General features: G+C 33.9%; 5 protein-coding genes across 11 annotated transcripts in view; 3 read left to right on the forward strand and 2 right to left on the reverse strand.

The window, feature by feature from the left end:
• Window positions 1-6,043: 6,043 nt before the first annotated feature.
• LOC138938629 (GPI mannosyltransferase 1) lies at window positions 6,044-7,341 on the reverse strand. Its single transcript, XM_070305778.1, has one exon. The coding sequence runs from the start codon at window positions 7,248-7,250 to the stop codon at window positions 6,081-6,083; it is 1,170 nt and encodes a 389-aa protein (XP_070161879.1). The 5' UTR covers window positions 7,251-7,341; the 3' UTR covers window positions 6,044-6,080.
• A 1,117-nt stretch (window positions 7,342-8,458) lies between these two features.
• On the forward strand, window positions 8,459-10,188 carry Wol (Dolichyl-phosphate beta-glucosyltransferase wollknaeuel). The gene is made up of 5 exons (XM_070305904.1): window positions 8,459-8,642; window positions 8,809-8,983; window positions 9,064-9,260; window positions 9,406-9,514; window positions 9,672-10,188. The coding sequence occupies exons 1-5, from the start codon at window positions 8,580-8,582 to the stop codon at window positions 10,112-10,114; spliced, it is 987 nt and encodes a 328-aa protein (XP_070162005.1). The 5' UTR covers window positions 8,459-8,579; the 3' UTR covers window positions 10,115-10,188.
• A 355-nt stretch (window positions 10,189-10,543) lies between these two features.
• Alg-2 (Apoptosis-linked gene-2) lies at window positions 10,544-13,308 on the forward strand. Of its 2 annotated transcripts, none has more exons than XM_070306237.1 (4): window positions 10,544-10,821; window positions 11,162-11,268; window positions 11,577-11,881; window positions 12,202-13,308. In XM_070306237.1, the coding sequence occupies exons 1-4, from the start codon at window positions 10,766-10,768 to the stop codon at window positions 12,301-12,303; spliced, it is 570 nt and encodes a 189-aa protein (XP_070162338.1). In that variant the 5' UTR covers window positions 10,544-10,765; the 3' UTR covers window positions 12,304-13,308. The 2 variants fall into 2 exon arrangements, with proteins under 2 accessions (XP_070162338.1, XP_070162339.1); XM_070306238.1 differs by having other exon boundaries at window positions 10,546-10,821; window positions 11,613-11,881; window positions 12,202-13,307.
• A 5-nt stretch (window positions 13,309-13,313) lies between these two features.
• On the reverse strand, window positions 13,314-14,439 carry LOC138938880 (MICOS complex subunit Mic10). The gene is made up of 3 exons (XM_070306239.1): window positions 14,311-14,439; window positions 14,185-14,232; window positions 13,314-13,531 (listed from the first exon to the last, which is right to left on the reverse strand). The coding sequence occupies exons 1-3, from the start codon at window positions 14,387-14,389 to the stop codon at window positions 13,401-13,403; spliced, it is 258 nt and encodes an 85-aa protein (XP_070162340.1). The 5' UTR covers window positions 14,390-14,439; the 3' UTR covers window positions 13,314-13,400.
• A 900-nt stretch (window positions 14,440-15,339) lies between these two features.
• Window positions 15,340-23,133, forward strand: part of Gish (casein kinase I gish) — a 30,206-nt gene continuing 22,412 nt past the window's right edge. For 2 of the 6 annotated variants that reach the window (XM_070306013.1, XM_070306009.1), the window contains exon 1: window positions 15,342-17,158. In XM_070306013.1, the coding sequence (XP_070162114.1) occupies window positions 16,924-17,158 (235 nt within the window). In that variant the 5' untranslated portion in view covers window positions 15,342-16,923. Of the gene's footprint in view, window positions 17,159-23,133 lie in introns of all 6 variants that reach the window. The other 4 variants (XM_070306010.1, XM_070306011.1, XM_070306012.1 and 1 more) reach the window with 3 other exon arrangements.

Consider the following 23,133-nt stretch of genomic DNA (forward strand, 5'->3'; position numbering starts at 1 on the left):
CCATATCCTGTGCGAAAAGTCTATGTTACGTATCTTCTGCGTGTGTGTATGGATGTGTGTGCGCGTATGTGTGTGTCGTCATTTTTCAAAGGGAATCAGATTACTAGGACGAGAACGCGTTTGTTTCAACGGTACTATAGAGATTCTTTTTCAGAAAAAAATTACATTTCTTCCACAGCCTCTTCTCCATTACCGTCATTGTTACGGATGAAGGAAGGGAAAATGGGAAATTAAGACAAACGTATTAATATCCGTGCGATAATTCTACGTTACGTATCTTCCGTACGTGTTTACGTGTTGTCATCATTTATCAAAAGAAAGCAGATCTGTCAGGTTGATTACGCATTCAACGCAATTGACTGCATTTTAATAACTTTAGGAAGGACTCTCGCGTACTCGGGAACATGTAATCGACGTCGATGCATCAGTTGCTATCATTTCGCGATACTCGAAATTATCGTAATTTATCTCTTATTATTAGATATTTCTTTTCGCAAAAATTGTTGCAATTAAAATGCGTTTTTCGGAGATTCTTGAATAATAACTATATATAAAAAAAAAAAACACCGTTTAGCATAGTATTTTTCCTAGAAAAAATTAATTTTTCGAAATTCAATCATATACCTTCGTGCTTACAGATATTTTTACGAATGATTAATTAATAAAATAAATTAATAAAACAATGAATTTACAAAGGTATCCTGAAAAACCACGTCGTAGAAGCTGTACCGAAAAAACCTGATGAATGCATCCCCAGCGATCGACCAGCATGTAATGTTAAATATACACAATTTATCTAAACCGACAAATGGTCATATATATAGGTATATATATATATATAATATACAAAAAAATTCTTGCACCGTGTAATCTGATGCCGACGTTCGATTAACACACTCTCAAATCTTATAATTTACATACCGCGAAACATATCCACTACTTATTACTTATATACTACAACGTTGATATTGCCGATATTTACTATAGAAAGATTTATTATACAGATATAGAGAATTTTCTCGTAAAAGCAGAAACATACTCGTATAAGATGATATTGACGGGCATTTCTTTACTCTACTCGACAGTATAAAAACCTTTGTTGGAAACATTATGCATACTGTAACGAATGTGCTCCCGAAGTCGATCTCTTTTGGATCAAGTTTTTAAGCTGATAATCTTGTTAATTAATCCTTATTAAATCGTAGCGTTGCATTTTCTGAATCTTGAAACATATATTGATAGCAAAATTATCATTCGTTTGAAGGCGAGAGCGATATTTAAAGTGACAAGAAAATAAGCAAAGAATTGTCACTTTCTCGTTTTGTTAAATTTTTTGAATTTTCTTTTAATTTCAACGAACTTAGAGCCAATCCCGTTCGATCGGATTTTCTCGTCAGAATAATGAAATTGCATGAATAATTTATGAAAAATTATGGAAAATATGAATTACATATCTCGATTCATTACAGATTCAACCGGGGAGAGAAAGCGTTCACGTTGCAACTTTTTATCGACGTATAAAAAGTCCGTTTTTTATCGAAAGAAAAGTACGAACATACGAAATCCAGATTTTTGTCCGTCGCAACGCCAAAATACTCCAATTAAATCGCGAGATATCAAGTAAATGTTTAAAGGTAAAAACAAATTTCGTTTTGAAATGACGTGCGTTCAATTAAAAGTACGTCAGTCGCAACACAAACTCGAGCATATGTAACATATCACGTCCATTACTCGTTCGTATCGCGGAGCCTCGATTGCAATTACCGCTATGCATTAAATTAAGATTGAATTCCGAATTCCTCGCGTGTACCTGTAGCATTTAAAAAGAGAAGCAAAAGAGGAAAAGGGCAGGCATAAGAGAGACGCCAACAGAGATTACACGCAACGTTCGCACAAGATCTTCCGTTAAAGAAATCAATAAAGAGAATGAATGAGAGCGAAAGAGAGGCTGAACGAAGAATTTTTGCAATATCGTGCTTCCGACACGTTAAACACGAGGATTGAAACCGGTATATCTTCGACGAGTTTAATTTCCGCGAGATTGACGAATCGACATGAACGAAATCCTACCGGTTCGAGTCCCTGATTAAACGTTGATATCAACAGACCGTGTATGTGTATATTGGAAACAATATAATATAGATGAAATCAAAAAAACTGCCATGACAACTGTGTCTAATATCGGGACGTTCTATCGAACGTTATATCGGGACTTTAGCGCTCTTATCGTTATCACGGATACGTTATTGCAAAAATATCCTTAATACGCGAATGAGTCTGAGAACTTTATTACACAGCCCAATGTAGTCAATCTATATCTCGATATGACAGTGTGCCAATAATTCTTCATCCCAGTATAGATAATGTACATTTCTCTCATTCGTTTTACGATTAAAACCGGATCTTCGAGAATCCAATCGAGGTCGCGCGTTAAATGCAGGTTTATTCTCTACACACGCATGATACTATCGTAGGAGTGTAAGTACAAAAAATACTACGACCTATTACTTTCGATTTTCGATGTTTCTTGCACAGTAGAGCCGATAGATATCATCCCATCGTCCCTCATCTTATAGTCCCAGATTATATCCGTGTTTACGTGACGAAATTTTTATCCAGAAAATTTTTTTCCCTTATTTTACATACGAGGGTGTGGGGAGGGGGAGCGAAGCACGATCTGCAATGACGTAAATACGTAAGTGGAAATTCTGTTAAACAGAGATCTTTTCACGATTAAGCTTCTTCAAGCACGCGCGAGTAGATAGCAAATGCTAATATCTCTCTTTTCTGCTTATTGTTAATTAAAAATGTTAATAAACCTTTAAATCCGGAGAGCATTTACGTGCTTAAAGTGTATATGTAATGACAAGTGCAATCCAACTTTTTCTGTGCAAAAATCACAATTTTAACTTCGCAAAAGGAATTATCATTGGGAAGAGAGACGTGTGCAATTTTTGATACACCCTATACATACATTTGCGGAGCGCATTTCAATCGTATAAAAAGCCAAAGAGATTTTATTTTACCTTACGTGTATTGTCTGAGTTATACATCCTGTACATGATCGCATGATTTTATGTGCACGTTCATCTCGAGTGCTTTAATTATTCTTATTATTAATTACTCCACTTCACACGCATATTATACTTTTATACGAGACTGGTGTAACTCAAGATATTAATTTTTCATTTACCTAAGAATTAGATATTTTTCTTACCTAATGTTTTTTTTTTTTTTTTAAATAAAAGTATTATATTTGATGAGTTAGTAATTTCTTTAAAGATTCGATTAACTGTTTATTTTCCAAAATATACTATTTCCTATTATCGATTCTATATTTATTGTTACAAGTATATTTAAAAAAATATATATTTATTATATATCATGATTGAATTAAATATACATATTATCCCTTTTTGATACGTATATGTATGGCTAAAGCATTAAGTTTTTTTTCTCAATTGCACCAATCACATTCTGGAGATGTAATATCCATTAAATGCAATTTTTACTAGCAATATATATATTATTTTACAGCTTGAGCAATATATGTATATCCAATTTATTATTATGTGTGATGTACATTTTATTGATGATCGCATATATTTGTGCAAGATAATTATAATAATGATTATTATTATTTTTTATTATTTAGAGTATATTTTATCAATTACGTACTTATCGTTAAGAGTATATAGTGCCGTTTATTATATGTTTCTCGTAGAAAATAATGTGTATATATATATATATATATATATATATATATATATATATATATATATATATATATACACATTATCGCCGATGTTATTATATTTTATTAAATATCTGCCATAACATAGTCTGACATTTCTCTTCGTTCTTGTAATATGTTTTTTTTTCCCCTTGATTAATACCTCGGATATTGCAGCGTGCTGTGTTTTTCTTTTTTTAATTTTATTTTCCCTTATTCAGTGCGCAATTATCGATGCGTCGATATATTGGAAATTATGTCGCTTCCGCGTAACGTTGTATGCATTTCTCATTTTGTACAAGGCCGAGATGAAACGGGATAATCTTTGTGCGACCAACGTTGCAGTGTCGCAAATAAGCAATTAGAAAAGATTCTGAGCCAACCGAGTTTCTTAAAAAAGCACGTTAAATATGCATCGTTCCTTTTGTAGGATCGTAAGCAGAGAAAGAAATTAAATTGCGTATTTAATAGACATCATAAAATCAATTATTTAAAAAGTATTGATTATATATTATTTGTTTTTATTCTCGGAAAATATTACGGTTTAGTTTAACGTCACAATTACAAATAAGGTTTAAATCCCTCGTAAAAGGGTGTATCGATGAAAAAATGCTATGTATTTATACGTCAAATGTTTTCGTACCTACAAAGCTTTCGTTCGATCTCTGAAAAAGATACAGCAGACTGAATTTTCGTCAAGATAATTCTCACTTAAAAACAATTTGCTACAAGATTTGCACGATTCGCTAATATCGCTTTAATCTTGAGTAGCACGCGAAAATATTTCTTTCAAAGCTTCTTTGACTTTATGCGAGCGGCAAAAGACGAGATGAATTTGCATTCTTCTATGTATGTGCCTCGGAAAAACAAGACTTTCGTTGCCATATTTCGTCCGAGTATAGTCTTCTACATCTCTCGCGTATAATCATACAATTCCTTTGTATACTATCGTCGATGATTTTCGGGGAAGGCTTAGCGGGACGAAGAATCGGTTTGTGAATAATGTAAAACATTTTCTCGAACGTAACTTCCGGGTCTCGCAGGCAAAATGGAAATTATTTATAATTTTACTTGCTTCGAGATCGGTGGCCTGTACTTTCATTCTCTGCGCGATCCGGAACTTTACCTCGATGTTATCCGACTGATCCCCGTACAAATGTTCGCGCACAAGTGTTTGACGAGGATCAGATGTATGTATCCACATATATTTCAAGAGAGAAAGGGAGAGAACAAATAAAATAGATTACTTCATATAGCACACAGTTGAGCAAACTGTAATGAAAGCAATGAAAGAAAATAATGCTATTTTTATATGTTGCACTTCATCATCATCTCTCCGCCGTGTAAAAACCCGTAGTTATATAAAAAAGAAAAAAGATGTATCTCAGTTTTTCGACTCGTGTCCATTGGGCCATTTCGTGTCGCCAAAAATTTCGCCGAAAAAGAGCACATTTCCGTGAAACAATCAAGAGTGATTGATGCGACACCAATACATAAATCAAACGTAGTGATATTCAGAAATAAAAATAACACGTTTTACTTAAATTAGCAAATATATGTTAGATAATGTAAAGAAGGAAATTGATACACACTTCTCAAACTTTGTTTTATCTATATCCATTAAATGATCTGAGCGGATAATTATATGTAGACAGAGACTACAGTGAAATTTAAACGCAATTATTTGCATATCATTACCCGTGCAATTTGACAAGAAATGACCCAATAATATTATCGTCATAATATTTAGCCGCTTAGAACAATCGAAACGATGAAAAAAATATCTCGGAAGATGATCCAAGAGATGCTCTTGCTCACAGTTAATCTAGATTACTATGGTAAGATTTACAATTATTGTATCATTACTAATATATCTACATTCCTTTTCAGAATCTACCACTATTACTTTATGAAGCTATCTGTAAATAAGTATTTTGTATTCCTGCAAAAGAATAAAATTAAGAATCATTATAACTCGTCTGATATTTTTAACGCCGATATAAGTACCGCGTAGACTAATGAAAGTGATACTTTATAAATAATCAGACTTGTAGATATAATATGTGCTTTTTTATTAAAACTTAAATAAATTCAAGTTTTTTGAACAATCTACCATTTTTTATACCTAAATATTGTCTTTAATTCTATTTAATTCTGAAATAAACTATGTATTCAGTATTGTTTCGTTAAGAGAATGTGGAATAAGAAATGGAGATTTGTCAGGATATTCCAGAGAAGAATAATGATAAAATACAGTTTTTTTTTTTTTTTTTTTTCAAATTAATTTATCTCTTGCAAGTATATAAAGATTAATATCTCAAATACAAGATAAATGTTACATTTATAATTAGCCATTATAATGATGGATAATATCAACTAAAATGTTTACATTAACAGCAAAAAATAACAGACCAGATATCCAAAGAAAATTAAACGAATTAAAACTTTGGAATTCTAGCATGTAAGCAGTTAACAACCAAACAACCTGACTTAAGATCCAAGAACATATAAGGCATACACTTCTACAAAGACTCATTTTGATATTTGGCAAGCAGAGAGGTAACAAAGATAAAAACCAAAAGAAATATTGAGAAGTTATCACTGGATTATATATTACCGCGATTATCGCCTGGATGAACATAGCGAATGGTAATTTGGATTTTTCCGAATAATAATATGAGGACATCAACAACAGTAATAATTGTGGCAAAAACGTAATAATCCTCTGGATTATATCCTGAGGTTGATTAGCGGATAAATAAAGCATGTAAAAATATACGGAGAAATTGTGTCTTACGTCTTTACGCATTAAATGATACAGAAAACTCTCGTACAAAAATTTGAAGTCGTACAAATAATAGCCCGTGATTGTCAATGTAACAATTGAAAATGCGCAACTCAACATAAGTATCCATTGATCCTTGTTTGGCAGAAAACGATTATTTTTATATAAGGACAAGAACATGGGTAAACTAAACATCAATGGATATAATCTAAAATGCACGGATATCCCATGAAATAACCCGGCCAGTACAATTTTATCTCGCTGTAATAAATCTAATGTGATTATAACTAAAAAAACAGCCACCGAATCTGCGTTACCTCTCGTCGAGATCACCAATGTTAACGGATTGTAGAGCCACAAGAGCGCACAGAGATGTTTTAGAATCTCATTACATTTTTGTCGAGCGAGGATCTTTTTAATCAAGATTGCTATCAATATATCTATTACAGAAAATAAAATCTTTCCAAAATCTTTGTGTAATATAATGTTTGGTGTCAAGAACCAAGCCAGAAACGGCGAATAACGATAAGTATGACGCTCGAACGGTGATCGTTGCTCTATTACATGTCTAGCGGCATCAGTAAATACCTTATAGTCCACATCTGTGTACGGTACGGCTAAGTATTTGTCGTGAAAATTAGCATATAGTATCAAGATTAATCGTATAACGAACGCCAGTAGACAGTGTGACGTAAATGACGAATTATTTATTTTACTGCATATGATATTCATTCTCGTACAGCTAAAAGGTACGGCATTAAATCAAACTTGCAGATATTTATCGATTGAGCTTTAAGCTTGTTTATAATCTTGTATTACTATTCGCGGCGGCTTTAACGAGACATTTTTTCAATTCGTTAAATTCCGCGGCGCAAGCGTTCTTCTCCAAGTTGGATTTCGCTAACACGCAAGATGCGTACCTTGACGCCGATTCTTGACATCGAATTATCAGAGTTGGATATTGTTTCAATCTTTCCTTTGCTTTTTTTACTGCCTCCATTCTTACACAAATTTAAATTTTACGAGAAATTTTCATTTCTTGTACCGATGGTTTGGCAATAAAAATATCATAAAGAGGTTTGCTGAAGAGTATACACATAGAAACTGTTAAACCCATCCAAATAAAGATATTTGGATGACGATATGCAAAACCTCTCTTTCTTAATGTTTGTCTTCTTATTTCGTTAGACATTGTTTATCTTAGGACTTTTCGCTAAAACAAAATTTAAAAATTAATTATACAACATATATATATTCTATAATTATTAAAATATAATTATATTTAATTCTTTCTAATTAAATAAATAACTGTACGTTTGATTAAAATATATATTAAACTTACATAATCAACAGTATTATGTTCATATCGTTTAGAGGTATCTATGCCATCACAAACAGCAGAGATAGATGAATGTTTTAGGCAACACTTTCTTATTTCTTCGATTATTTCTTGACAACGAGAAGGCTGATAAACATTGTCTAAAATCAAAAAAATATATTTTCCTATAATAAATCTTATAGTAAAATTCAAAGATGCATGTTTATTACATTATTACTTTAATTAAATATATATTAACATAAAATATAATTTCTTATTTCATCTAACTTTCAGCATTTTTTTTCAAGAGAGAAATAAGGTTAGGAATATATAATATTTTTTTATATATCTTCTCTCTTTAATAGATTAAATTGTACAAACCTTTCAAGCACTTTTGCAGTTTGCATGCAAGTTGTTTGCAAGGATCGACAGTAGTCATACAGAACAATATAATTCTTTCAGTTCTTTTTAAAGAGCATGTAACATAATGCAATCTTATATCTTATATAAGTTTCTCTCTCTCTCTCTCTCTTTCTTTCTATTGCGTTACTAAGCATGCGCGAGATTTGTTCCTTTATCTCCCAATACTGAGTGTAGAAAGTACAATTAAAACGAACAGACCCACATTTAGATGACGTATGGACATATGTTACCGGAATGAAAGGAAAATAGATATACACGTTATTTTCGATATGTTTTTTTATCTGTTATTCCGTAATTCTTAAGTATTCTCCGGTATCAGAATGTTATCACTAAGCTGTCTGCTCTGTTACGGAATATCACTGGCTATATTTATTATAATTTTGGTATGTCTCGAAATTATCTCTCTGTCTTATGTTTATACTTTTTTTTTTTTTTTTCAAACAATGTGTTACTTTTTGCATGTAATTTAAGGAGTAATTATACAATATTTTATAAAAATCATGAATACAATGTTGTTTTTATAAAATATAATATACATGTTTATTTTAGTTTTGTGTAACAATATATATAACAAGTGAACAGTATCCCAAAATTTGGAGGGATGAAAGTGAAAAGTTCTTTTTCAACTATCAAACAGAGATGAGGGAAGCATTCCCTACATTGCATGATCCTTGGAGTGTACATCTCAGTGTCATTATACCTGCTTACAATGAAGAGCAGAGATGTAAGATTTATTGTACATATATGTTATTTATATTTTATTTATATATTATACATATATATAATTTTATTTTTATTTAATAGTGCCAGCAATGTTGGATGAATGTTTGGAATATTTAGAAAAACGTGCAGAATCTGAATTTACTTATGAAGTGATAGTAGTCAGTGATGGTAGTACAGACAAAACTGTGAACGTTGCACAGAATTATGCATCAAAATATAATACTCTGAGAGTGTTAAATCTTGTTAAAAATAGAGGTAAAGGTGGTGCTGTAAGACTGGTTAGTAAATTTGATAAACTAAACTAAATTTCAAATATAAAATATATATTAAATTATTGATATTAAGCCCTTTGATCTAGTTAACACCTAACTTCGATAAATATTATATTTCGATAAAATTTAAGAGTTTATTATTTGATTTAAGGGTATGCTGAGTGCAAGAGGCAGTGCTTTGTTATTTGCAGATGCAGATGGTGCTACCGAGTTCAGTGATCTAAAAAAATTAGATGAGAGTTTAACAAAGGTTTTAGGATGTAAGTTACAGTCAATATTTAAAAAGAATTACGATTCTGCTATTATTATATTGTCTACAGATTATATATTTATATTTAAAACTAATAAATCTATTACTCTTTTTATATACTTACAAATCTTAGAGAGAGAAAGATTATTGTAATAAATTTGTTTTAGTCGATTATACAAGCAACCCTGAAAAAACAGCATTATCGAATGCGATAATATGTGGATCAAGAGCGCATTTAGAAGAAGAAGAAACCGCAAAGCGATCTTACTTCCGATTATTACTTATGCACGGATTCCATTTTTTAGTCTGGCTATTGTGCGTAAAAGACATTAGAGATACGCAGTGCGGATTTAAACTTCTAACGAGAAAATCAGCGAGGACGATATTTGAAGCGTTACATGTCGAACGCTGGGCTTTTGACGTAGAAATACTTTATATTGCACAGACTCTTAATATTCCTATAACTGAAATAGCAGTAAATTGGACCGAAATTGAAGGTTCCAAAATAATACCGTTTTGGAGTTGGTTGCAAATGGGCAGAGATTTACTTTTTATTTGGCTTAGATACAATATCGGCGCATGGAAGATAAATAAGCCCAAAACAAACTAATATTAAATATTACATGAAAAGTTCATGGAAGAATCCTTATTTCCATTGATCTTTCCTAATCTTTTTTGTAAAAATGTTTTTATATAATAAAATATATTATTATAGTATATGGAATATTAAATATAATGTTTTTATATATGTGTACCATAATATGACAACAAATATATATATATATATTTTTTTTCTTTAAATACAGAATAAAAAAACTAAAAATTGAACTATTTAAAAAAAATATTAAATATAAATTTATAAAATATCAGACTACCAAAATTAAATTCCGGTATAAATTCACTTTCGAATTGCATATTGATATTGAGAAAATTTTATATATAAACATATTTTTAAAAAGATGTAAAACAGTGATGCTTGTGCACGATTCCACCTTTTTTGACGTCACAATCAACTGCCCAATGACAGGCCTGAAGGCCTTGCGCAATTAACGTATCAGGCAAACCATACGCCGTACATAAAGTGACGTGTCGAATAACAATCACGTTTTCGGGAAATTTCGGCTTGTCAGAGTGATTACGTTTAGTGACGATTGTCAATAATTATCTGCGCTTCTAACGAACGTAATAACGCGCAAGATATATTGTCACTGTTTGATTTTGCTATTATATTTCTTGCTGCTTTTCCACGAGGGGCAGAAAAATGTCTTTTGTTTCGCCCATGCCCAGCCAGGAATTTCTTTGGAGCGTATTCCAAAGGTAATTTCTTTGCTTTATAAATTAATCGATATAAAACGTACTATCTTTTTAGAAATCTTGAATCCTTGCTATTTCTTGCCATAAGAAGCTATTGTTTCCAAAACCTTTATTAAAAGTTTTTAACCTATGCATATTTTACAGTTAATTACTGTAAACGAATGTATGTTTTAAATTCAGCAAAATTTTTTTTTCCTATTTTGAATCATTTTTCAATCTAACATTGTTCTATATATCAATAAAATTATAAAATAAAGATTAAGATAATGAAAATATTAATTGTGATAATGTTTTGTGATATTTAATTTTGGGTAATTAAAGAGATAATGTTTTGGTCTTTCAGGGTAGATAAAGATAGATCTGGTACAATTACTGCAGATGAATTACAACAAGCTCTCTCAAATGGTACATGGACACCATTTAATCCAGAAACTGTTCGTCTAATGATTGGTAAGATAAATATTTTCAAACGACCATGTAAATTTATGATGTATATTTTATTACATTTGTAATTTTCTTGTAATTGCTTGTCGAAATTTTTGCATGTAAATTATTCTGTAGTGTTAAGTTAAATTAAAAGTTTAATATTGTTAGTGCTAGAAGAACTAATATCTAATATTGGATATTAATTCCTTTTAAATTATAATCTATAGCGCATATTTTTTATTTATTCTTATGAGATAATATTGCATTATAATATTAATTTGCATGGTCTTTTGGGATTGCTATTATTTTGTTCTTTAACTTTGTTGGCACAGGTATGTTTGACACTGACAAAATCGATCCTGCTACAGGTATGTTCGATAAAAACCAAACTGGTACTGTGAGTTTTGAAGAATTTGGAGCATTGTGGAAATACGTTACTGATTGGGAGAATTGTTTCCGATCATTTGATCGTGATAATAGCGGCAACATTGACCGCAATGAATTGAAGACTGCTCTAACAAACTTTGGGTATCGACTATCAGATCAAATAATTGACACACTTATAAGAAAGTATGATCGTGCAGGTCGCGGAACAATATATTTTGATGACTTTATACAGTGCTGCATAGTACTATATGTAAGTATACATATAACGATCTAAATTATCCCATTAGGCCTTATGACATTTGACCTTGTCTAGAAGTATATATCTATTGATTTTATATGTAAAAACTTTAATTTATATAAAAATTATTGATTACGATCACTATGAATTAAACGTGCGTTTAAATGACTTATTGATTCTAAATTATAGAGTTGAATAATGTTGATTGGTAGCTGATTTTTTTACTCTTACATATTTGATTGCACTTTTAAATATCCTTGATTACCAACTTTTGAAATATTTGCGAAATTCTTATGCAATAATATAATAACCATATTTTTTTCTATTTTTAGACTTTGACATCCGCTTTTAGACGATTAGACACAGATTTGGATGGTGTTATAACAATCCACTACGAACAATTTTTGGGCATGGTATTTAATCTTAAGATATAAACATCATATATTATTTCATTCATGCCTGCTTTTGATCGAGCACATTAATATTTAATGCCTAAAGGTATACTAAGATGCCAAATAAAGACAAAATTTTCGCTCTGCTATATATGTGAAAAACTATCAGAATCTCCAAAATTAAAACTTATTTACACATTTATCTCTTTATACATATTAATAAAATTTGATCAAATGAAAGATTTCATTATAAATTAAAATATAATTTTCTATATTTAATAATATATAAATTATGTATAATACATATATATCAGTTTATTATAATTCATAGAAATTATTTGTATGTATGCACTACTGGTATAAATTATAGCTTCATGTATGACACATTCCTGTTTTTTATAATACATTATATTATGCATCTTTTTCTTTTAAGAAATTATACAAGTACAATAAATGGCCAAAAATTAATCAATTTTGGAAATTCTGAAATTGTATGAAAATGTTGATATTAATTGATACATGTCGCAGAATATGACTGGTTAATATTATAAATGTTTGAAAGACATAAACTAGAGTTTGAATGTATATACGAACTCTATATACATATATATACACACACACACACACATCCACAAAATTCCTACTTTATATATGTAACTACATATGTACACTTCCAGCATTACTATTACACATAAATTATAGTAATTAATGAAAGAGTTTACATGCATAAGTGTGCGTTTTAATAATTTTAAGCAACAATAAGAAACATAAAAAAATATAAATCTTGTATTTTTTTAGAATAATATTATTACAATTGTTATATATTTATGCGTAATAATATTTATCGATATGTACAATAATTATAGTTATGTATTTTTCTATCTCATTATTATTACATTGAACTATTATAATGAACGCACCATAGAAGAAATATATTTCTTTTACTGAACAATTTTCTTGTCTATTGTGTAAGATAAGGCGAGAAACAGTGGTGAGGGATTGAAATATAAAATAAATTTCACCCAGAATAAAGATTAGAGATAAAGAGTAGATTAATGCAGCACAGTTATTGAATTTATTGATATACTTTTATTTTAATAATAACTTTAATTTTATTTTTACACAATAGATCCTAATAATTATTTCTTTCCTTCAGATTTACAGCTCCTAGACGTCTGTTGATGTATCGATGCATTTATATCTCTTTCACAATTGGAATATGCCATGCCTAATCCAAAGCCAGCACCAATTATAATGGGCCATCTCCTTCCTATAAAAAGAGAATGCAATACTTTTATATACTTTACTATATATATTTTAATATGAAATAATTAAAGAGAGCGATTTGATATGATGACGTGCAATTTTTTTTTTTTTTTTTTTTTTTAATCTACACTTGTATTTATGTCGAAATATTATGCTATTATCTATCAAATTGCTATATCAAAATTTGCAAAAACAAATTGAAAGATGAAAATTATAGAAAATATTCTATGAAAACTATTAAAAACAAAAGAATCTACATAAGTTTACTCAAAGTTAAGAAAAAAGATTATATATATTTTTTTTTAACGTTATATGTAAAACTGCAATTTATATTGTACAATTCATTATAAACTTGTTTCACAGACTATTAAACTAAATTTTGAAAGAAAAAGCAAAAGATATTAAATATATATGTACAATATCATAATACTATAAATATGTTTTTCGTAGTTGAATTTTTTGTTCTTCCTCTTTTGCTTTCCAACTTTTATTTATATATTTATCTCATTTTTAGTATAAACTAGTGCAAGAGAAAATGAACTGGAAAGACAAACTTATTAATTCTAATATCGAGATAAGACGGAGTTGTAATAATATCTGTAGTTACATCATAAGAGTGATGATACAATGATACGTATCCATAAAGTGAGGTCTTACTTTTGAAGAAAAATAGAGAAAACACTCCGCCAAGGACTATCCCACCGCCTGAAAAAAAGCAGATGTGTGGGTAATGTCGGAAGAAAATATACGTCTCATCGCGGATATTTCTGAAACGTTAATTACCTAATTTAAGAATGGCATCCGTAAAGCAACGGTCCCACTTTCGTCCGATTTCGTCCTCGGCCCACACGGCACCGGCCATTTTTCGTGCTAGAAAAGCCGTTCCTGTTACGTCACTCACACGCCAATAATTCACGGCGTCTAATCTGTCATATCGATCTTCAGTCTTCGCGTGTCTCCGTTTCTTTCATACATACAGTCACGAAACATATATAAGAATTACGAAATAATAATTAAATATAAATATCAAAAATTAAATTTTTTTATATGCAAGAGGAAATTTTCATCCGAGTAAGTGTACTTTTGTAAAGCGCGCTTGTTCTGGCACGCTTGCCAAACTAAATTAATATTCAAAATACAGTCACATACATTGCGCATGCGCGTCGTAAGCTTTATACGCGATTGGTCAGTTCTCGCGTGTGAAAATCAGACAAAGTAGAGAGAGTAAACTCTATTATTTCTCTCAGTCTCAAAAATTTTTGGTTTTACCCAGTGAACGGCATATAAATATGTTTTTTTTCGTTTAATGTTAATTTTTCGTAGCTGAGTCTCGAAGCCGGCAACTTCGAGTTCCTAACTTTGGCTCACGCGACGAACCACGTGACCGTTTTGTCAGATCCGTACTTGGAAATGCAAGGTATAGTGTTTCTTGGACAAATATAAATTTTTAATGAATTTGTTTACTATTTATATTAATAAAATATAGAGATGAGAGGGGGAAAGGGAGGAGAGTATTTATTACATTAAAAAACTAAATTTTATTTATCATGTATGCTTATAACTTTAATCCGGTATTTGTTGTTAGAATATTCAACAAATAATAAGTCGGACTTGGAAAATTATTAAAATCTGTTACAATTATCTGTAAATTTTATTATTCGATTAAAGGAGAGATCTTTTTATAACTTGTTTTTCATATTTTCTGCATTCCTCCAAACGATGGGCCTGACGATACCGCTTTAAACAGTAAGGCATATGTATAAAACCACTCGAGGTTACTGCGCGTGCGCGCAAAAATCCCTCCGTCCTACATCACTGACTGGAGAGGACATGGTCGCGGTTGACAGGCCTGCCGGTGTCCGTAGCAACTCGACTCACTCATGTCCCGTCGTGCGCGAGGGGCAGGTTCGCTGGCCCATCGTCCGCGAGGAATTTCATCGCGGGTGAGACGAATTTACGATAATCTGTGCGGTACGAGATTCGTGTAACGCGAAAACATCGCTGCAGCAACCGTGTCCGCCGTGTGTGCGAGTAGATGGGAATACGGAACGGGCCAACGGAGGAATAAGAGAGAGAGAGAGAGAGGGAGAGTGTGCGCGAAGCAGCACGTTTGTCAGTTCGGCGTGCCGTCGTGTCGTGGCGGTAGTGAAATATATATATATAAAGAGAGAGAAAGAGAAAATATATCGAATTGGGTGATATCATTGATACGGTGAGCAGGAGAAAAAAAAAGAATATATACGCGCATAGGTGGATGGAATACGTGCGAACCTAGGGAATCTCGGCGCTACGCCGTTGCCTGTCCGCGGACGGGTCTCTATGAATGCGCTGTCCCGAGTGGAGTGAAGTGGCGTCAAGTGGCGTCGAGTCGCGGAGGAGAGAGAGACAGAGCGAGGAGCGGGAGTCGCGGAGGTGGATCTCGATCGCGCGCGGGCACACGCTCGCCCGCGTAGATCTCGATTAATGGAAATGCCGAAGAACGCGGGACGCGCCAGCAACAACATCGCCATCATCACCGGCATCACCGGCATCAGCGGGAGCGACGACAGCGGCAAGACAGAAGCCGCTCGCAGGAAGAACGGCCGCCACGGTAATGCCGCGCTGCGTCGCGTCGTCAGAGCGTGAGCCGCGCGATTCCTCGAGTCGTCGACTGTCGTTCCGGCATCCGGAATCCCGGCGACGATCGCCGGGCACGAGAGACGGGTCGAAATTGCTATGGGCTCGTCCGGATCGACGAAGTTGCTGTTCGACGCCGCATCGAGTCTCGTACTTGGATTCCTTCCGCTCCCGTGACGATCGTCGACCAGGCCCCGCCAGATCAAGCGAACCTGGGAGAAGGCGCATCCCGGAAGAGATACGCTTCCTCGATTACGCGTCGTATCCTATCGTGTTCCTCTAGAGCGTAAACATTAGTTTCGGAGAGGTTAGATCGACACGGAGAATCGATTGTTTCCTCGGAGGTGGCATCGTCCGTCGAACTCTGACAGTCAACCAGCCCCCTCGGCACGCTCTCCCCCTCATCACGCCGTCGCCGTCGCCGTCGCCGCCCGCGCGTCCTTCCCTTCCCCGCGTCCTATACACCTAGTATACACCGCGCCCGCGCGTGCCCTTTTCCGCTTGCGGAAACTGCGACGAGTGTCGTGCCGTGTTCCGTTTCTTATTCTGTCGCGTCGCGGTGACCGCGGCTTCCCGGGGGGCATACGAGATATGCCCTGCACGGGGATCGATCCCCGTCACTGATCGAGAAACCAACATCATCGTCGTCGTTGTCGAGAAGCGAGTGTGGTGAAAAATCCGTGCGACTGCAGCTGTGTTGATCGTCGAAGTTTATTCGGATCGTGGGATTTATTTTTGTAAATATTCGCCGCAACCGTGGATAACAACGGCCGGTACGAGATGCAGAAACGGGACGGCAGGGACAACCGCGGTGACAAGGAGCTCGGGGCGCGCAACTCTGAGCGCGAGCAGGAGGTCGCCAAGCGTACCTCTAGGGGCAGCGGTAACGCCGCCCGGTCCAACGTGCACTCGTCCCGGCACAGCGTCACCTCGTCGTCCGGCGTGCTCATGGTCGGCCCAAATTTCCGGGTCGGCAAGAAAATCGGCTGTGGAAACTTCGGGGAGCTTCGTCTCGGTGAGTCGATCTTTCTCCCTCCCTCCCTCCTTCCTTCCTTCTTTCGTCCTTCCTCTCCGATCGGACGTTTTGGAAGAATTGAAAAAGTACGGTTATATATCGCGAAGCTTCCTTATCTTACGAGGAACGGTAATTAGTATACACAATTTTTCTTCCATTATCGCCTCTATCGCGACAGAAACGAACGAATATTTTTTTTACATCCACATAAACAGTGTTTCTCATAATTCGCGACCTCGATTTTAACGAGCGGACTCTTTAAATTTTCCGAGTTTATTTTTCCTCATTCTTAGCGATAATTAACGAGAATAAATAACTAGAGCTTTATCTGAATTATAAACACGATTGGGAAAAAAAAAAGAGATTTTACACAGGGTTATAAAATCATATTTTTTAATTAATCTTTAGAATTAATTTATTTTTTCACAGAATCTTAAGATGTGAATCTTATGTTGTGACGAGAATATCTAAAAAAAATTGCGATAAGTGATATCTCTCTCTCTCTCTCTCTCTCTCTCTCTCTCTCTCTCTCTCTCTCTCTCTCTCTCTCTCTCTCTCTCTCTCTCGATACATTTGCATTGGGAGGAAAAATTTATTTTGAACTTGTCAAAGAGGATATGTCATTGTTGTCAAATTAAGATTACGAATTACGGGACGCTCTGTATGGTGAAAATTTTTGGGAATAATTTTGGAAATAAATTTCTTTGCAAAATAATCGATTCGATGAACCCTGCAATATGTTGTCGTATAATTCACAATTACGTCATTTTCGTTGAATCTTTCTTCTTGGAACACTTCCAGGGTTCCTTTTTACATCTTTATTTCTTAAATTAATTACTCTATTATATCGAGATAGACACCGCAGTGGGATCATCGCGAAATTAAATGTACGAGCGAAAATGAGAGATAGATCCTGCCGTTCGAGAGACTATTAAATATACATTTTAGAATAGATTTATCTATTATGAACACACGCGCATATAGTATACGAACTTATACGGGGAAAAAAAAAAAAAAAAAAAAAAAGAACAATTTCGAATAACAAATTTATAAAACTCTGAGAAGGAAACAGATATCCCGAGAAAGAAGATTTCGACGTGACGTCAGGAGTGAAATAATGTTTTATGTAATCCTTTTTTTTTCCATTTTCGTAAATTAAATAGCGAAACGTAGACTTATTCATTCGGTATTTAAGGCACAGTGTGTGAAATTAGGAATTATATATAATATAATTATATATATTATGTAATATATTATATTTTGTAATATAATTATACATTCAATAATATATATCTAATTTTATTAATATAATTTCAATAATTATAATTCCTAATTTTATACATATATATATATATAATTTCTAATTTTGCACACTGATTGATATCCCTCGCGAGATTCGCGCCGTTTCTCCGTAACCGATGACGCATGTCGAAAACAATGATTCTAACATCAGGAGAGGCTAATGCTCTCTCGATTATCGCGGCAGTGGCATAATACAAAGTGATTCTGCACACTGACGTTACTGTATTGTAGGCCGGAAGTCTGCAAATATTGATGCTCCTTCTTACAAAGCGCGCCAACGTTTTCTCGTAATCGTTAACCGCAAACAGTATAAACTATTTCTCGTATCCTTATAAAACTGAAAGAGTTATATATAAAATTAAATATTCGATCCACGTCGTTCGTTTAATTAATAAAGAATGGCGCGCGTAAAACTTGAAAAGGAATAGTTGAAGAATCTTATAAACGACATGTATAATTTTCTTGCATGAAAAATTTGTGCAAAATTAATTCTAATATTAAAATTTGCATCGAAGTATAGTTATTTTTTTTTTTTCCAAGCTCTCGACAATTGATAATAATTTAGCGGGGAAAAAAAAAATTACTCTTCTTTAGTGTATTGGAATACTTTTTCTCTACTGACGTTCCTTGGAAATGCGATGTTTCTCAACAGAGAAATCTTTTACGTCTTGCTGACGAAATAGGCTGACACAGCGAAACGGCTTTGCAGCTTTGATGCGCTTATGTTAGGACGAACATCTTGGTAACGTTTCATCGCGCACTTCCAGATTACGCGCGATGCTTGAAGGGAAAGCATTAAATTTTCCAACGTAATGACCATCGTGGTAACTACGGAAGCGTTCACGCGGAAAATCCTGCAATGCCTTGACTCTGTACACTTTATACGAGTTTGCTAAGGCGTTATTACCCATTCATAATGATGACTTTGTTAATCATAGTCGCGCAAACAGGAGCACGTTCAGTGTCATCAACGCGATTTCCTCATTATATCGTTCGTGACAAATTGGCAATTACCTTCATAGGCTCATAATATATCAATGTATTTGAAAGGATAAAGAAACTTGGATAAAATAGCCGATTTTTGCCTAAGAAGTAAATTATCAAAATTTGTTTTAAAAGAATCGAAAAATAAATCGTTTTTAATAATATTGGTTAATGACAGCTGTTTCAATATTTCCATTATAATTTATTCTTATATATTTTGTGTTCGTTAGAGAAAATAAAGACATCTTAAAATTAAATATGTCATATTATGGAATACTAATGTACTTTACATTATACAGAGCGTATTCGTGAATACACGCTATCTCTATCACAAACTCTTATGCGAGCGTGTAAGTGCGTCTGTATCCTCATCATGCCAATGAGATAGGCTGCGACTGAGATAGATATGTTGCATCGTGGCCACTTGAATAAAATTCATAATGCTTAAGAGCGTCATGCATACACGATAGCAATTTTTATTCTTTTAACATGAATTTAGATAAGATGTTCATTATAAGAAATTTGCCTTTAATCATATCTCCGTGATTAGTTTGTCCATTATTGGCTATTTTAACATCCTTATAAATACACGATGCGTGCAAGTGCATATCCGATAATAAGACTTAAGATTTTTTGAGTAAGAGAAAGAAAATTCATTATCTTGTTAATTTTTATCTATTTGCCTCCTCTATCTATTTTTATCTATCTATAAATTGGATTTAACACTTTTGAAGTATCTAATTTTGAAATACAATATTTTAGTTATTAGCGAAAGAAGGTTATGAAAATTTATTATAATTCAATTAATTAAAAGAAAAAAATTATCACTAATTATTTTATTATTGAAAAATACTTATTTTGATTCTTTCAGGACGAATTTGTATTTGTCATTTTTTCACATGACTTTTTAGATAAATAAAAATACTATCATCAAGATCAGCGATACAAAGGGTATGTTTAATTTATGTTATATATATATTTTTTTTTTTTTTAAATAGAAATGAATTTATTTTATCCATTGTCCTTTGATTTTCTCTGCAGGATATCTCTGTAAATGTAAAGGAGATAATTTCGTATTCCTTTTTTTTTTTTTCCTTCTTTCTCGATTACGCCCCATGGCGAATGAGAGAATTTTCAGAAATCTTTCTTTGTGATTCATCTTTGAATATTAAATATAATTAAATATAATACACGAGTAAAATATATATTTAAAATTTAATCGAACGCTTTCTACGATATAATCGACGTTCGAGATAGATACTGCCTTACGTATTTTCTCGCCGACGAGCAATTGAATTCAAAGTTAAATGCGAAAAAAAATAAAACTTCTATCGAAAATAGATTTTGCTCCGACAAAATTCTAATATTGAAAATCGATAGCATCGGAAGAGATCGGACATTAAAAGTAAGATGACGCCTAATTGAATTTTTATTTAAAAAAATTAATTCCAGGTTCCTCGAAATTAATATATTCAACGGTTAATTAGAATACAATATTATCCTGGAAATAAAAAGAGCGTAACTACATTTCATGCAAGTTACGAGAACGGTATATTTGTGTTTAATAAATTTGGTGACATCTGATATATATACCGTTAATAACGGCATGAGTCATTAATAATTTTAAATTGCATCGGGGGGGGATGGAGGGGGAGAGGTTTTGCTTGCATTACTGTCGTGGCGACAGTGCGTTAATCTTTTCTTTCATCGACATTCCTTGAACAATCGAGAGTGTCGAAAGACGAATATTCCTTTCTCGAAAATACATCTCATATTTCTGGTTAAATATTATGCTCTTTCGCTTGTTTAACGGCGACACGATGATTGCATCGATAGTAATGACGCGAACGACACACTGGGATAAATCGGGACCCTTCATCGAATTGACCAACCTCGCGCAATGAGGGACACGCGTATGTCGTTAATGTTGTTAAGCATGCGTTATCAGTTTATCGCCTATATCTCGTGCGCTTGTCTTGTCTCGCTCGCTCGCTCGCTCGCTCGCTCGAGGGTCATAAATGCGTTTACCGGCGGCAATTGACTCGCACCAAGTACGAATTAAAATGGCTAAAATTGTCGGCGAATTGCTTTTCGGGCCTGCTGTTGCTACGATCCGCAACCCGGGTTTTCCACCCGAATCGTGTACCTTGTTGACCCAATTTCAACTCCCGATCGCGCGATCCACGCGATTTTTAGGGTGTTAAAAGAAGTATAATAATCGCGTAGAAATGGGATGTAATTTGTATGTAGAGAGAAAAGCGTGATTGCGCGAATCGCTTTATATTTCTAACCATATGATAAGGCCTTCCCGTTTTTCGTACCCAGCAATCTTTCTGCATGACAACCGAAACTGTGATACGTGTTCGAGGACAGGAAGTACGAAATTCCAAACCGTAGGCCGCGGAGTGGCATACACGTAAGACCGATCTTCCGGTTCTACCGGAGAAAGGGGGCAGGAGGAGGGAGGGGGGTAGAGTCGATCGTCCTATCCGTCGTACTTTCCCACGGTCACGTTCGACAAAAATTGATCGATTCTTCTGAGGAGAGCGCACCGGGATTCGTCCTTCTCGTCTCGATGGTTCTTTCCGTTCTCGAGAAATACAATATATCCGAACGAATTTTCGTACCTATTAATAGTATTTTTTTTTTCCCTTATCGCAAATCAGCTTTTTGTAATGTACAATCATGTAATGTAAATTATATTTAATGAGAAAAAGACTTTTCGAAATCGCAGGATTTTAAATGAAAGAAATTTATTCTACAATTTCAATTTTTTTTTTTTTTTTTTTTTTTTTTTTTTTTTTTTTTTTTAGAAAATATTATCCCTTTTCTTTTCGCCTAAAAGCATTCGGGGGGGGGGGGGTAAGAAATCTCCATGTAGAAATAAATCCATGATACTCGCAAGCCCCGTAATTAGGCGCGACTTCTGTTCACGGATCATCAGCTGATTCCCAGCAACCGTCCCAGCTGACCCTCAAATTCCCGTATATGCCTTTCACGATGCAGCTGTCATTAATTTTCCAATCTTTATCCGGTCCATCGAAAGCTTTCAAAATAGAGATACACAATTATCGTTATCGCATATCGCATGTGACTCTCTCTCTATTTTTATCATATATATCTTTTTTTATATTCTACAATATAAAAATATTATTCGTGAAATTATATACTATATCTTTTCGTCCATCTCTTCTGCAATTTAATCTCGATGTTTTCGCGCGATTGATCTGCAATTTTTCTCCTTCATCGAGTATTATACAGCGTGTCTCGAACCTAACGAACATTATTTACCCATATTCCCGCATATAATACTTGGACGTATTTGTGTCTGAAGAGAGTTAATATTTTATATTATTTTAATAGTTCAATTTTTTATATTATTTAGATAAAAAGATCAACGTCGCGCACGTTCATTCAACGGTGTAATACAACGTGACGGAATATAATATACGAGCTCACGTGACGAAAAGAGTAAACGTGTTCGCGCGCGCATCACGCGTGTGCGCACATGCGTGCGCGTGTTCTCTCGTCCGGAGTTTCGAGGGCACGTAAGCAACCTGTCTGCTCCGCTGGCTCGACGACTGTTCCCCCGGATGACTCAAGACGACAGACAGACCCCTCGCGCTGCCGAGTGAAACGAGCAAGCTGTATCGCCGTGCAACGCCCTTTTAACCCTGCTCTTGTATTCG

This window comes from Polyergus mexicanus, unplaced genomic scaffold (assembly GCF_030449975.1).
Source record: "Polyergus mexicanus isolate NDT 795.1 unplaced genomic scaffold, iyPolMexi1.0 SCAF_13, whole genome shotgun sequence".
Taxonomy (NCBI): Eukaryota; Metazoa; Arthropoda; class Insecta; order Hymenoptera; family Formicidae; genus Polyergus; species Polyergus mexicanus.